A 16239-nucleotide genomic window follows, 5' to 3' on the forward strand; every position below is an offset into this window, starting at 1 on the left:
ACCAGGTCTGACCAACGGCGGTGCATCCATGTGTTCTTGTACTTGTCCGCTTGTTGGAAGAGGGTGTGGTGATGGTCAGTCCATGCTGCGCGCAGAGCGAAAGCAAAAGCAGTCCGTTGGAGTTGCACTTGCCAGTGCGGTGCTGTCCTTGGACTTTTGGCCACGAGAAGAAGTCCACGCCGACGCGGGCATGAAATCCCCAGGATAATCAGCCTGTCCTTTTTGTCTACCGCTGAAATGGTGCGGCTGAGCTCCTCGTAGAAGGCTTCTTTGATGTCATCAGGGGTTGGTCATCGTCGGGGCATAGCAGCTGATACTGGGCGAAGCGATCCTCGGACAGCTTCAGACGCAGGGTCATCAGTCTATCGTTTATTTCCACTTGGAAGGCTGTCAAGCTGTCGTGCAAGTTTGGTTTGTATGGCAAAGCCCACGCCTGAGCTTCTTGGGGTTTTGAAGCTGCGTGGTCTGTGGCGTCCAGTCCGACACAGTTCTTTGGAAGAAGGAGAGTTTTTAAACTGCTCTGTCTGTGCGAGCTTTATGGAGAAGCTCATGCAGCCCTGGACAAGTAGGTTTATTGTGTCATCGATAAGCACCCGCTCTTGTTCCAGACGTTTTGTTCTTCTTCTGTGTATAATATTCATGTAGCTCAGTGGGGCAGGTAACTCTGTTCATGCATTGTTTCCGTAGAGTCACACACTGGGCTTGGCAAAAGGAAAATGCCACGTTTTAAAGGGGCTTTGAAAATACCTTGACCTATATATTGGTAAGTCCAATGTCTTTCGATCCGGCCTTATGTATCAAATCTTAGGTAATGTCTTATCTTCATGATCTTCTTAAGTTACCGAGTTTGGGTTGAATATTTGTGATCGTATTCTTAAATTATTATTATTATATAAAAAATCAAAGAAAATAAAACCAAATTGGGTAATCCTTCGCGGAAATCTGTCAAATTTGCTGTTAGCACGAAGTGATAGCAATAGAAAATGGGGGGAAACGACCTTATGAAAGACCTGACGGCAATATCCCCAATTCTTCCATTGTGCTTTTTCGTTCTGAAGGCGGAAAAAAATTGTAAATGGTTAATAACATTGTGATATATATACTCAACATTTCTTCCTCTCCACTCATTTATTATTTCAACATTAATCTTCTTTAAGGCATTCGAGAGGAAACGAAAACTGAAAAAAAAAGAATGCAGGGTAAAAATGTTGCTCTTGCCGACCTGACAATCACTGTCTTCACTTGACAAATGGTCATTTTTTGCATTTGGGACAAACCGTCTTTCCCACACACGCTCCAGGTGGTCCATTAGCAGATAAGACGAAAGGGGCCTACACCAGAGAAGAAAGTGGTCTTAGACCTGATGCACGCGAGGTTTAGAATTAAACTAACCATTCAGTCTGTTTATGTTTATTGTACCAAACTCGGACAGAGGAAAAATCGAAATAGATGCAGGATATCAGTGGGTCTCTTATAGGCACTATGGCAAACACTTTGAGCAGGACATCAGCTAACGTTTTATAGGTGCTGAACAGGATAAAGATCAATGCAAGTAAATGAATTAATGCTGCAAACACACTGAATATGTGAAAATGAAAGAAAAAAAAAGGATTTGCTTTTTTGATGCAGTTCTATATTTGTGGGTAAAGAAAAAAGGCAGTTCTGTCAAACTGTTGACCCCAGAATATAGAACTGGATAAAAAGGCAAACCCTGGGTTTCTTGAAAATCATGTTGGTTGTTGTCTAAACCGTGGCAGTAATCAGTGACAAAAGTTCTCTGGTGCCCACAGCCACATCCCTCCCATGCCCTCTGTTCAGCCTAGGACCTAATCACCTATTGTCTTACACTACTCTTTCCTTTTCCTCCCTTGATCATACTGCCCCGGGACATGCAGGTGTTAAGGGAAATGAGCGAGCTGACAGACTTGCTGGTAACGCAACACAAATGAGCGGCCTACATCTAGGAAAATCGGAAATCCTCAGAAAAGTCAAAGAATATCAGAAAGAACAAGTACAAGGCCATCACACCATCGATCGCTCAAAGAAATAAAAGCAGAGAGAGGGAGCGGCCGTAAGTCTAACATGAAAGGTTAGAGCACGATGTTTTGCAAATCAAACAAACATCGGCATCATTTCCAAACCAACATTGCGCAAATTTCTTCAAAACGGAACAGAGTCTCTGTGGGCTTTTCCAAATACAATAGACTGAGCAACACACTAGATGCCACGTTCTTGGCATCAGAGATCTTTTCCCATCCCTCTTGTGGCCAATCAGTGGCAGCCTCTGTGCGTGTGTGTATGTGTGTGTGTATGTGTAGGTCTGTGTTTTTGAGTGCGTTTTTGCATGCACGAGGCTGTAAGTGTACACAAGTGTCAGGAGAGTTCTGTGCACATGTGTGTGTGTGTGTGTGTGTGTGTGTGTGTGTGTGTGTGTGTGAGGGGGAGGTAGGGGTGCGGGGATGAGGGGGGGTAGAGGATGAGGTATGTGAGTGTATGCATGCCTCCACTGTGGGAGCAACAGGATATTGGAACGTGCGGGTGTGTATATACATATATATCTTTGTATATATGTGTGTGGGGTTGGGGGTGGGGGATATGGGCGTATGTGTGTGTGCTTGTACAAGTAAGTGTTCATCTGTGTGTGTGTGTGTGTGTGTGTGTGCCGTGGAAGCTGCGATACATAGCCTAGAAATGAGTGTGTGGAGGAGGGGGGTAGAGGAGATGCAGGGTAATGTGTGTGGTGTGTGTGTGTGTGTGTGTTGGGGCTCATGTACGTTTATGTGTATTTGACTGTGCTTTCATATCTGTGAAACTGCATGTTTGGTGCATATCTGTTATGCATGTGTGGGTGTATGTGTGAATGTGTGTCTTCATGTTTTACATTTATTTGCTTATTTATCATCATTGTTGTCTTATTTATTTATTATTATTATTATCATTATTATTATTACTAATACTGCTACCTTTTTTTTATATTATAATTATTATTTATTTATTTATTTATGTACGCTTATCTATTATTTATTCACCTTTCTTTTTTTTTTCTCAAGGCCTGACTAAGCACGTTGGGTTACGCTGCTGGTCAGGCATCTGCTTGGCAGATGTGGTGTAGCGTTTATGGATTTGTCCGAATGTAGTGACGCCTCCTTGAGCTACTGAAACTGAAACTGAAACTTCTCCTCCCCCCTCCAAATTACATCACATACCCACCCATATATATGTGTATATATATATATATCTGTGTCACAGTCACCTGCTCAAAAATGATGTCTACTACGATAGATGAGACTGAGCAATTGTTGAATGCTTATAAATGTCAGTTAGTCACTGTTGTCTTCTCCTTCATGTTCAAACGAATCACCAGACAAGAGAGATCCATCTCTGTTGTTAATATCTATCCATGATCATTTGCACAGCCTGCAAAATTGTGTAAATCCGCTGATTGGGACCATTGTCTTTGCTGGACAGTTTCCCATGCCTTTTTTGCATGTTAAGCAAACCCCCTTCCAATGGTCCCGATAGCAAATTATAATTATTAAGTAAGGGTTCTTCCACCTGAGTGTGGTCCTGGGTCCAGTTCTTTTTGTGCTGGATTTCATCAGTCATCATGCATTGTCGTATGAGTTTTGCTGATAACATCCAGCTTTATCAGTTGGCCTCCACAGCTGAAATTGATGCACTGGTGTCTCAGACAGGGGAATGCATTACGGACCAAAAGGACTGGATGACTGTCAATAAGCAGCAGCTGAATGATGATTAGACTGAACAGTATGATAGCCTGTCTAAAACAGTGTCATTGCCATCCTTCTCTTCCTGACTGTTCTGATTAATAGCTTACCTGTTTCACTTTCTTCTCCTGTTCTCTTCTTGGTGTAATTCATGACTAGTCTCTTTCTTTCTTCCAACAGCACATTTTAAACATCTGTAAAATTGCCAATCTGAAATTGCATTTGATCAGGTCTGTCCGTCACTACTTCTCCACTGATGCAACCAAAACACTTGTGTGCACTTTTGTTTTCTCAAGAATGGATTACTGCTATTCTTTTTTGGTTAACCTTCCGAAATATCTCTTAGACTTCAACAAATTCAGAATAACACAGTCATACTCATTTGCAGAGCTTCTAAACCTGACCAAGTTCCACCTCTCCTGCAGTCTCTCCATGGTTGCCTTGTTTCTGAATGAATAGACTGCAATCTGTCCACTCTTGACATTTTCTGCAGTCAGTGGGTCTGGACCAGAGTGTCTTTTTGAACTCCATATCTTCCGGAATATTCCTTCTCACCAGCTCTGCTCGTGTTCTGATACTCGATTTCACAGGATACCTCATGTTAGAACTAAGACCTATGAACACAGATCTTTCTCTTTTCAAGCCCCAAAGATGTGGAACAGACTCCCTGACAACCTCTGACATTCTGACTCGCTAACCTCTTTCAAATCTGGACTTAAAACTTCTGTTTGGCTAGTTAGCAGTAAACTTACATTGTTCAACTCATATTCCCACCCAGCCAGCCCTACTAATATTGCTATGGTGATATGGGATACTTAATGTGAGCCATTGAATGAATAATACAAGCTGGAGAGAGCAAGTGTGCTGATTGGCTGTGCCAGAACTAGGCCTGCTTGGGTCTTAGTACTGCATTAGCCGCACAAATTGGCTAACAGAGCAAAGCTATAGCCTGGTAAGTGTAACTAGCCACCAAGCGGTGAGTTTTGAAGGAGTTCCTCCTGTTTCATTCGGCTGGTCATGCCAGCTATACTGATCATGCTTTGCTGGCTTAGCCATTGTTTCCAGAACTGTCCAACTCATAAATCCCAGCTGAAGCTAACTTTGTTTAAAATTTGAATTGTTCATTGAATATTTGACAACAAGCATTGTTGTAAAAGAAATGATAGTAACAAATGATCATGTTACGTATTTCATTTAATGTGCAAAGTTTTTAATGGGAAATGTGATTGTGCAAAGCATTTTTTGTAGAGCTTGAAAACTGAATTATTAAAAAACAACAACAGGTGCAAGGCCTTCAAGACTTACTTGTGATACGCTGATACGCACTATCCAGTAAAAAAAACAAAAAACAAAAAAGAAGAAAAAAACAACAACTTTAAGATGTGTTATGTATTTAATACTATAATGCTTCGGAGGGGAAAAAAAGGGGAGCATAATAGTAGATTTGAACCAAGCATTTTGGGGTCAACAGTAAGATTTATTCACAGTGCTAAAGCATGAGTGTGCCTACAAATCACAGAGTGCCATTCAAAAATTGATGTTTAAATTTATGGGTTTTTTTTTTAGTGTAACAGATTGATTACGGTATTTGAGGTGATAACTCCATTTCAAATTCAATCATGTTACTTTGGGTGTATTTTGATTGTGTAAGAAATTCTCTGAAGTCGACAGTAAGGTGACGTTGCCATTGCCTCAGGCACACAGGAACGTGTGGCCATTTTCTCCAGATTTGTGGATTCCATGTTCAACACGCTAACAGAAACTACAACCCAGTCCATTCGATTTCTCTTTTATGTTCAGTCTAATTAATTCAGTATCCACTTTAAGATATTCATGTGTAGTTAACACGTCAAATGGTCAAAAGTACATTGCTCCTTGATATGAAGATAAACAAAAGCACAGTATTATTTTAGCATAAACGATACATTTTCATACATAAGTGGTTTTCATCAGTGCATTATTCCTTTATTTTAAAGAGCTGGAAAAAAAAAAAGAGATAAAAAGAAACAACAAGTCGGTGCCAAACTTAACAACTGCAAATGTTAGTATTCCACATGGACTGGCACTTGTCTTAATCACTTTCTAGCTATCGTCACTTTCACTTGTTAGGAGGGATTACTGATGTTACAATTTTAAAATTAATTATTTAAGATGTTTAGTATGACTCATGTATATTATTGTAGTGGTAGATTTTATGATGGTCAGGTCAGGTCATTAGATCTGCTACTGGTAACCTGTAATCCAGTACAACCTGTTCAGGGTCGGGTTGCCGGCGACTAAACCGGCACTCCCACCGCTCCCTTCCGGGACTGGTGAGGCGGGTGGCTAGACACCCTTATGGAGATCCATAAAAGGGCGTTGGCTCAGGAGAGCCACCGACGGCCATCTAGCTCCACCGTGCTGTGTGCATGCCACACGCAGTTGGCCCCCGGGGTGTGTCTACCCATGCATGCAAGAATCTGCGGAAGAAACCTGTCGGTTCAACGGAGAGGAAGGCGGCTACAGCAACGCACTGTGGAGTGCAGAGAGCAAGATGAGACACCGAAAGGATATCTTGGTCATCCACTGCATCCGTGCTCATCCTCCAGTCGTCTCGCCTTAGTCTTGCCACTGGAAATTGGTGGACCCGGACGAGAGAGTGAGGTCGACGTTGCGAAACTCCTCTTCACTTTAAACAAACTCATCGCGCAAGTCATCAGTCATCCAAAATGACCTTTTATCCTTCATCATTTCATCACCCCCCAGTCCTGTGGCGACAGGCGAGCGACGAAACGACAGGTGTGGGTACACTGGCAGTCACAGCCGCAGACCTGCACACAGGCGGCTCAGGCCATAGGGTCGTTCTTCGTCGACAGGAGCAGCGATGGAGCTCGGCAGCCGTCTGAGCAGCCCTCTTTAGGAATGCACTGCTCACCTCCCTGGCATGAGGAAGGGGCTAGAAAAGGTGCCCTAAAAATTGCCTGCTCCATATCACCCTGGCCAGCATACCGCGGCTGGCGGGGATCCTACATCAGCGGTCGAAACAACAAGAAAGAAAAGAAAAAAACAAGGATCGTTCCTCTCACCATTGGTGCTTGGAACATAAGGACTCTCCTGGACAGAGATAACGCGGACAGACCCCAAAGGAGAACGGCACTAGTTGCATCCGAACTCGCCAGATACAACATTGACATCGCAGCCTTGAGTGAGACTCGGCTTGCAGGTGAAGGCGAGCTCTGTGAACGGGGATCTGGTTACACCTTCTTCTGGAGTGGACGAGGAAGCGAAGAGCGACGTGAGGCTGGCGTTGGTTTTGCAGTAAAAACAGCACTTGTCAGCAAGCTAGCTGGAATCCCAAAGGGAGTCAACGATAGGCTTATGACCATGAAACTCCCACTGGCATCTGGCCAGAAGCACCTCACCATTGTCAGTGCCTACGCCCCAACCATGACCAACCCGGATGAAGTGAAGGCGAAGTTCTACGAAGACCTTCACTCTGTCATTGCTGCTATCCCTAAAGCAGACAAGCTCATCATTCTTGGGGACTTCAATGCTAGAGTTGGCTCTGACTACATCTCCTGGGATGGAGTGATTGGAAAGCACGGTGTGGGCCACTGCAACCCAAATGGATTGCTTTTGCTTCAGACCTGTGCAGAGCACGAACTGCTGATAACCAACACAGTTTTCTGCCTCCCTACCCGTAACAGGACGTCATGGATGCACCCTCGCTCAAAGCATTGGCATCTCATCGATTATGTCATCGTCAGGAAAAGGGATAGGCAAGATGTACGTGTAACAAAGACCATGTTTGGCGCCGAGTGTTGGACAGACCATCGCCTTGTAGTCTCGAAGCTGAATATTTGAATCCAGCCCAAGAGACGCCCCCAAGGCCAGAAGGCTCCAAAATGGCTCAACATCACTAAGCTGAAAAACATCACCATCAAACAGTCCTTTGTGGAGATGCTGGAAGATCGTCTGGAATCCGCCTCTCTGGACAACCAGAATGCGGAGTCTGACTGGAGGACCCTGCGTGTACAGCTTCAGAGACCCTGGGACCCATGACCAGAAAGCACAAAGACTGGTTTGATGAAAACTGTGATGAAATCAAGCAGCTTCTGGATGAGAAACGCCGTCTGCATCAAGCCTACCTGAGCAACCCAAAGTCCACATCAAAAAAGGATGCGTACGATGCCATCCACAGGACTGTTCAGCAAAAGTTACGCCAGATGCAGGATAAGTGGCTGAGTGACAAAGCTGATGAGATCCAGGGATATGCTGACAGGCACGATATGAAGAGGTTCTATGATGCCTTAAAAGAAGTCTACGGCCCCACATCCTCAGGATCATCCCCCCTCCTCAGTGCAGATGGGAATACCTTGATCACCGAGAAGGAGAAAATTCTTGAACGCTGGGCTGAGCACTTCAACAGTGTCTTAAATCGCCCTTCCTCCATAAATGATGAAGCCATAGACCGTCTCCCACAAGTCCCCATCAACGAAGCACTGGACGATCCGCCAACACCTCTTGAGACCCAGAAAGCAATTCGTCTGCTATCCAGTGGCAAAGCACCTGGCTCAGACTCCATACCAGCAGAGGTCTACAAGGATGGAGGCACTGTGCTGACTGAGAAGCTCCATCAGCTGTACTCACTCATGTGGAAAGAAGAGACGATCCCCCAGGATTTCAAAGATGCATCTATCATTCACTTGTACAAGCGAAAGGGGAACCGGCAAGCCTGTGATAACCATCGGGGCATTTCCTTGCTCTCCATCGCAGGCAAGATACTTGCCAGGGTCCTACTAAACCGCCTCACAGCACACCTTGACCAAGGTCATTTGCCTGAGAGCCAATGTGGATTCCGGAAAGAGCGCGGAACCACCGACATGGTGTTTGCTGCAAGGCAGCTGCAAGAGAAATGTCAGGAGCAAAATGCTGATCTGTTCTCCACCTATGTCGACCTCACTAAGGCCTTCGACACCGTGAGTAGAGAGGGACTGTGGAAGATCATGGCCAAGTACGGATGCCCTCGGAAATTTATTTCCTTGGTCAGCCAATTCCATGAAGGCATGCAGGCTCGAGTCCAGGACAAAGGCGAAACATCTGCTCCTTTTGCTGTCACAAATGGTGTCAAGCAAGGCTGCGTCCTGGCTCCAACACTGTTCAGCCTCATGTTCTCTGCAATGCTAACTAATGCCTTCAGAGATGGCGATGTTGGAATCGGCCTAAAGTAACGAACAGATGGTAAGAAGGCTTCAAGCAAAAACGAAGGTCATGACAGACATCATCAGAGACTTTTTGTTTGCTGATGATTGTGCCCTCAACGCTGGATCTGAAGCTGACATGCAACTCAGCGTTGACAAGTTTGCCACTGCCAGCAGGAACTTCGGCCTTACCATCAGCACGAGGAAAACTGAAGTTCTCCATCAGCCAACCCCAGGGAAACCCTACATTGAGCCCAACATCACAGTCAACGGTCAGAGACTCAGTGCGGTGGAGCGGTTCACATACCTTGGCAGCACACTGTCACGAAATGCGACCATCGACGATGAAGTGAACGTCAGGATTGCAAGAGCAAGCGCAACTTTTGGTAGACTGAATGCAAATGTCTGGAACAGAAGAGGCATTAGTCTTGAGACCAAGCTAAAGGTCTACAGAGCAGTAGTTCTTCCCACACTACTGTACGCCTGCGAAACTTGGACAGTGTACCAACGACATGCCAAGAAGCTGAACCACTTCCACACAACATGCCTCAGGAAGCTACTGAACATCAAGTGGCAAGACAAGACCCCAGACACAGAGGTGCTCGCAAAAGCCACCCTTCCCAGCATCTTCACCATCCTGATGCAGTCCCAGCTTCGCTGGGCTGGACACGTGGCGCGCATGCCAGACCATCGGCTGCCCAAAAGGCTCTTCTATGGCGAGCTGCAACAAGGGAAGAGATCACACGGAGGTCAGAAGAAGCGCTTCAGAGATACTCTGAAAGTCTCTCTGAAAGCGTTTGATATCAACCCTGACTCCTGGGAGGAATCTGCAGTGGACCGTGACAAATGGCGTGCTTCTGTGCACAAAGGCGCCAAGTTGTGCGAGGCCAACAGGACTGCTGCAGCTGTTCAGAAGAGGCAGGCCAGAAAGTCACGGGCAAACAAGCTCCCTGACAATGGTATGCCTGTCTTTGTCTGCCCCAACTGTCAGCGAACATTTCGTGCGCAGATTGGACTATTCAGCCATCTGCGCATTCACAGATAGATTCATGAGCATCCTCCCCCCCACCCCACCACCACCCTCCCCCCATCCCCCAGCTGGATGACAACGATGGTCATCATCGATCTCGATGGACACACACCACCAGATTTTATGAATGTATGGTTTTCTTTAAAAAAAATTACTTTGTCAGCTTTGTTCTTTTCTTTCTTGCTCTGTGTTTCTTTTCTTCTTTATGTATATATATATATATACATACACACACACACACACACACACACACACACACACACACACACACACACACACACATATATATATATATGTATATATATATATATATATATATATATGCATTAATTGCTTTTGTTTGTTTCTTTGATTTTGCATTATGCATGCCATCTTACCTCATTAATTGCTGATTTTTAAAGTACAAAACCCCATAGTTTTAAAAAATACGACAATACAGTGTCTTAAAGAGTTATTAACTATTTGCAGGTATCGTGCACTGTCACACTCCGATGCATTCACTGGGTTAAGCAGAATGGATCACAGGTATACAAGATTTGCACGACCCCTGCTCCCTGCCATCATAGGGCTGAGCCTGGGTGTGGCCATGAGCATGATGTATGCCCCATTCAGTGATGACAGCTGTGAGACTTTCCTTTCTAGACAAGACCCTCAGCAGTTAGTACATATGCGAGGTACCAAGTCTCTAAAATCCCAGGAGGAGGAAAGCTTTGAGCCTCGCATTATTCCACCGATGAAACAGTCATCTGACAATGATGAGGTTGGAGGTGCTTCCAAAGCTAAACTCATACGTCCACGGTATGCATCTACAGAGCTGGGCATCCGAGAGAAGTTGTTTGTGGGTGTTGTGACCTCAAAAAACACTATTAATACTTTGGGGGTGGCTCTGAATAAAACCCTCAGTAATTATGTTACAAGATTGGTTTATTTTTTGGATGACAAGGGACCAGCAGTGCCTTCTGGAATGACAATTGTGAACTTTAAAGACAACCACCCTCATTTAATACCTGTCCATATGTTGAAGTACGTCAGTGAGCAATACCTGGACACCTTTGATTATTATATGTTTGTCACTGACCATACCTATGTGAGGGGTGAGCGTTTGTTTAACCTGGTCAGCCACATTAGTGTCAGCCAGCATGTGCACATGGGAGCTGTTAAGACAACAGAAGCAGGGAAAGCATTCTGCCATCTGGACGGAGGTATTATTCTTTCACAGGTCAGTGAACTACAAGTTTATTACCCATTGCTGTGTGTGTTTGTCTGTTTGTTCATTTGCATTATTTAAATCAGTTATTGAAAATGACACCTGGTTTTGATATATATACATATCAGTCTGCAAAGGTGTAACTGAGGAAGCCAGTGGACTGAGGGAAAAAAATCATTATCTACTGTGCAATCAAAATTTCTCTTTCAAACTTTTTTTCAGTAGCTATGTGATAATTACACGTTTGAATTTTTTCTATTTTTGGTGTGTAATTTGTATGTTTTGCCTTTGAAAAAAACACAACCTTCTTTCGTGGATGTGAGAGCAGTGCGGAAAAGTGTATTCCTGAGATCTGTACAAATCTGGAGAGAAAATGGGGGATAGGAAAGGGGGTGAAAGTTAGGTATGATGTTGCTGACAACGGCTGTTGTTATGCCACTGCCGATCATTTGATGACAAAATTTAAAAAACAAAAAAAAACTGCCACACTATTTTCATCCGTCCCGATAATGAAAGGCCCATTTCTAATCTATTCTGTGTTCACTCAGATCTGGCTGAGAGTCATTTCTGAGTTGTTTTAATGAAATCTAGTGCACTTTGATTTGAAAACAACAAACAAATAAACAAACAAGTGGGCTTTGAATTAAAGCAACAACAACAACAAAAACGATTCACTCCTGTCCTCAGGAGCATACTGATGTTCTTGTGGCCTGATATATGTTTTTCAGATTAAACCCAGTTTTAACAGGGAACACACACACACACACACACACACACACACACACACACACACACACACACACACACACTGGTATATATATGCACATACTTAGACACCCCCACCCCACACAGACATATACACACATGTGTGTGCATGCGCACACGCATTCATATACACGTGCATGAGCGCACACACACACACACATTGGCATATGCACAAGTTTACATAGACACCCCAATCCCACGCACACATACAGACACAGATGCACGCACACTCACTCACATACACACACATGCACATGCATGATCTCTGTCCTTGTCTGGCCGCTTGGGCCATTGGTCACTTTATACTACAAAAACCGCAACATTTCACAACACTTTTCTGTGCCAAAATTACATCAGCCCATGATGCCACAATACACTTGATGGCTGCAGCTAGCATATATATATGTATATGGGATCTGTAACCAAAGTACCAGATATTCATCTCCATTAGAAACAGAACATATGTTTTGTTTTAGATCAGATTTTAGGCTCTTTGGAAATACTGTTCTTTCTTTTGTGTGTTTATGTGTCATTTAAAAAAAAAAGAGTTAATATTGACACCTGCAGAACAATGAAACATGGGTGATTCCTGAACTGTTATTGGGGTTTGAAAACAGCTTTGCCTTTACATCAGGGGCTTTCACAGCCCCCTTTCTCATCATCTCCCCCTCCTCACCTACCCCCTCCACCCCCCAGCTACAATACACTTTTTTGATACAGTTCCTTTCACATCCCTGCTTCTTTGCAAGGGTAACAAGAAGAAAAAATAGGTGGGGAATGGGGGTGATGGGGGGGGGGGGGGGGAGACATTTTTCTGTATTTTATTATGATGGATAGAGATAAGAAGGATGACATTGACAATACTGGTTTAAAGACATTTATGTTTATGTTTGGCTTTACATTTTCATGACAGATCCTACATTAAGCAACAGTTTATCAGAGTTGTGTGCGTTTGTCTCTCAGGAGTAATGGTGTGTGTTAATACTTAGAAACTCTCTCTCTTTTCCTCACATAATTCCCAGTGATGTGAAGTGTACTGATGTTACAATGTACCATATTTGTTTCATCTCATCTGTGCATTGCATGTTTGAGACTTTAAAGCTTTTAGTAAAGGGTGTTGTCCAATCTTGAATAAACTCTGTGTTTCTTTCTTTCGTTTTTTTTATGATCATTGTTGCTGAGTGTACATGTCCAGTAAACCATATATGAACAGACTTAGAGCTTCCTTTTTGGAGGAAGCCTATGGTTTTATTTTTCTTTACTCCATATTTACCTGCTAAGTAGGTAGTGGAAAGTGCAAGGCAAAAATTGGGTACCTTTGTCTGATTGGGAGTAACACTAACAGTGCTTATTTGTTGTTTCATGTAAAAAGTGAGATTGAGTTGACCTGATAGCTAGTAAGAATAACTGGAAAAGAATCTTCTAGTAAAATAGTTCTTTCTTTTCTTAATGTTTTGATTGTAAACAAGGGACTTTGTTTCAGTCTTTAATGGAACAAGTCAGAGCCCACATGGAATGGTGTCTTGCCAAGTGTCATCATAATGATCAGAGTCTGAACTTTGGGAAATGCCTAATTCATGCTACTGACATGGCTTGCACGGACCATGGAGGGGTAAGTGTTGCATTCACAGTCATGAAAGGGCAGATGTTAGGTGCTGAAATTACAGTATATCACATCATGTGTCACTATCACACTGTAAAAAGTGTAAAATCTTGATATTATAGCAAACCTCTGTGTGTGTGTGTTTATGAAAGAGAAAGAGAAGATGTGTGTGTGTGGGGGTGGGGGGTGGGGTGGGGGGGTGAAGACAACATTCACATGGTGATATATTTTATATATATCTTAACCAAGGGGGTTAAATATTAGGATCAGTGTCTGCTCGGGTGTCACAAATACAGCTGGGAGAGATATCTGCAACATCTTCTCAACTCAGTTAATGAGAACTACAATAAAGACTTTGCAGCTTGTACCATTTCTTTTTGGGTTTTTCAGGTCAGTCGAAAAGGCTTCTCTCAGGCCCCAAAAGAGAAAAGCTCTAAATGCTGTTTGAATAAGAGACCACATGAACGGAATCCCTTCAAGTTTTTATGTTTGTTTGTTTTTTTCTCTCGAGGATTTCCATATGACTAGGGCTGATTGTTCCAAGGGGATTTCCTTTGTCACAGCTAACACAGCTGTTACCATTGGTTGGGCTTCACATGGGAACCAGTAGTCTATGTATGTCCTCCTTATTTTGCTTTGAATTCTGCATCAGTTTGACAGTGCGTATGATACAGGCTTTCCATTTTTGTGTTATAATTGCAGGCCAAGAAATACAAGGCTTATCAAGTGAAATCCTTCACTTTTGACACCATCAGCAAGTTATCACTGATACCGGAGTTTAACAGCTCACACTCTGTGTTTCCAATGCCAGATGATACCAGTCACTACAAACTACACAGGTAATTCATAGTAAATCCTTTTTTTTTCCATGTGAGCTGGTCCACAGAATTTTTATATCAAGTTTTGACTCATGGACTGAATGAACAGTTGTTGAATACCCAAAAATATGTATGTGCTGTCCGTGTACATATGTATTTTATATATATTTTTCATAACATTTTAAGTTATATTTATAGTAATTAGAAGATATTTGCACATTTTCAATTAAATTAGATAATATGACAATATAACAAACACACAGCATGCAGTAGTATTACAGACATCAGTGCATATCAACTGTTTTGGTGTCATGTACTGTACCATGTCAAACTGATGCAAACTAGGCCTATCAGTTTGCTCTGCTTGGCCAAATTTCGCGCGGCTAACAGTGAAAAGACGAGCCGTCTTGCCCGGTCCGCTCTTAGCCAATCAAACGCCTCTAAAAGCTATAAGCACTGAATCATTCCTTTGGCCAAGGCTGTCCACGCCATCTTGTCAGGTTTACACTCTGTCTCGTCTTATGCTTTTTTTTGCTATTAAGCATATTCAATTGGCCTTACTTTGCTGCATGCGGCTTGTCTGTATTGTATTCTTACATTTTGTGTACTTGATTTGACTTGGCCCCCTCGATTCATTTCGTTTTTCTCTACCTCTAAGTTGATCCTGTCTTTCCTTTCTCTGTTGGGGGTTGGATTTTTGCTGGGTGCCTAAGCGCGGGTACCATGCCTTGTATGCCATCCCACGAAGGCAGGGATCATGAGGCTGGGATTGAGACTCGGCAAGAGACTCTCCCAGGCCCGGAGCTCATGATTCCTCCCGATACGGACCGCGGCGATGCATCTTTAGACGCTGATCGCGGAGGCAACTCTCGTACCAGGAAAACGGTCATGAAGGGGGGACCGGGGGGAAAGGTGTACAAGCGTCGCCTCCCGAGGTGTCCCAGCGTGAGGCAGGGAGAGGGGGGAGTGGCAAGTCCTCTCTTGGCGGTGGGGACTCGTGGCTAGGCGCAAACTCCCAAGGGGAGGCCGCGCCCGGCCGTTACCCGGGTCCCCACTCGGAGACGGCCCTCAGGGGCCCCATTGCTGTTCCCCCTCCTCCCTTCTCTGTCGAACCCCTCCCCCACCTCCTGGGGGGGGGAAGAAAAATTTGGTTCCGGGGGGGGACCTCTACTTTGTCCACGGTGGGTTGCCGGGAAGACCAGGGGCCAACCCCTTGTCCGCTCCCCACCGGACCCAACCCAGCACATCTCACAGGGTGACACACACAGCCCCGACAAGTGGGATCGACTTCTTGTCGGTCAAGTCGAGCTCCTCAACCAATATTGCCACTCAGTCCACAAATCGGTCCTCTGTCAACCCACAGGTTACCTCCACGGTCACAACGGCCTCCTTGTCAGGACCAATGGCTGCCGAGAGGCCCCGCTCAGCCCGGGGGAGCCTGCAGTTCCCACCTACCCAGCCCTTGGTCCTACAGGGAGATGAGTGGGTGTTTGTCTCCTCACAGCACTCGTGGGTCCCTCTTGTATCCAGGGACGCCCTCTCTGAGAAGGTGTGGCACCCACCATCCCAAGCATGGTTGGACCTACGGTCCACACGCTCCCCACCCGCTTCAGGCGTCAAGGACATAACAGCTGCGGCCATGGTCCCTGCTCAGATACACCCCCTTAAACTTGGGAAAAGGAGGAGACCCGGAACTGACGATTCTGACTCTGATTCGGAGGTTGGTGAGACCTCTGGATTTTGGCCGTCGTGGCTTGTGGTGGAGGGCGCTGATGACGACAAGCCCTTGTTGGCTCTCAGCCCCTTCGCTATCCAGAAGGGCTTCCAGTGTCTGGCAGGCTCACTGAAATCTATCAAGAGGCTGAGGAGCGGAGCATTTCTGGTGGAGACAGCGTCAAAAAGGCAGAC

At 44.6% G+C, this 16239-nt stretch overlaps 1 protein-coding gene across 1 annotated transcript in view; it reads left to right on the forward strand.

Annotated features, from left to right (window-relative positions):
* The first annotated feature begins 656 nt into the window (after nt 1-656).
* LOC143293833 (chondroitin sulfate synthase 2-like) overlaps nt 657-16239 on the forward strand; it is a 78423-nt gene continuing 62840 nt past the window's right edge. The window contains exons 1-4 of the mRNA XM_076605114.1: nt 657-763; nt 10407-11157; nt 13394-13522; nt 14216-14352. Coding sequence (XP_076461229.1) covers nt 10453-11157; nt 13394-13522; nt 14216-14352 — 971 coding nt within the window. The 5' untranslated portion in view covers nt 657-763; nt 10407-10452. The remainder of the gene's footprint in view (nt 764-10406; nt 11158-13393; nt 13523-14215; nt 14353-16239) is intronic.

This window comes from Babylonia areolata, chromosome 19 (genome assembly GCF_041734735.1).
Source record: "Babylonia areolata isolate BAREFJ2019XMU chromosome 19, ASM4173473v1, whole genome shotgun sequence".
NCBI classification, from domain to species: domain Eukaryota; kingdom Metazoa; phylum Mollusca; class Gastropoda; order Neogastropoda; family Buccinidae; genus Babylonia; species Babylonia areolata.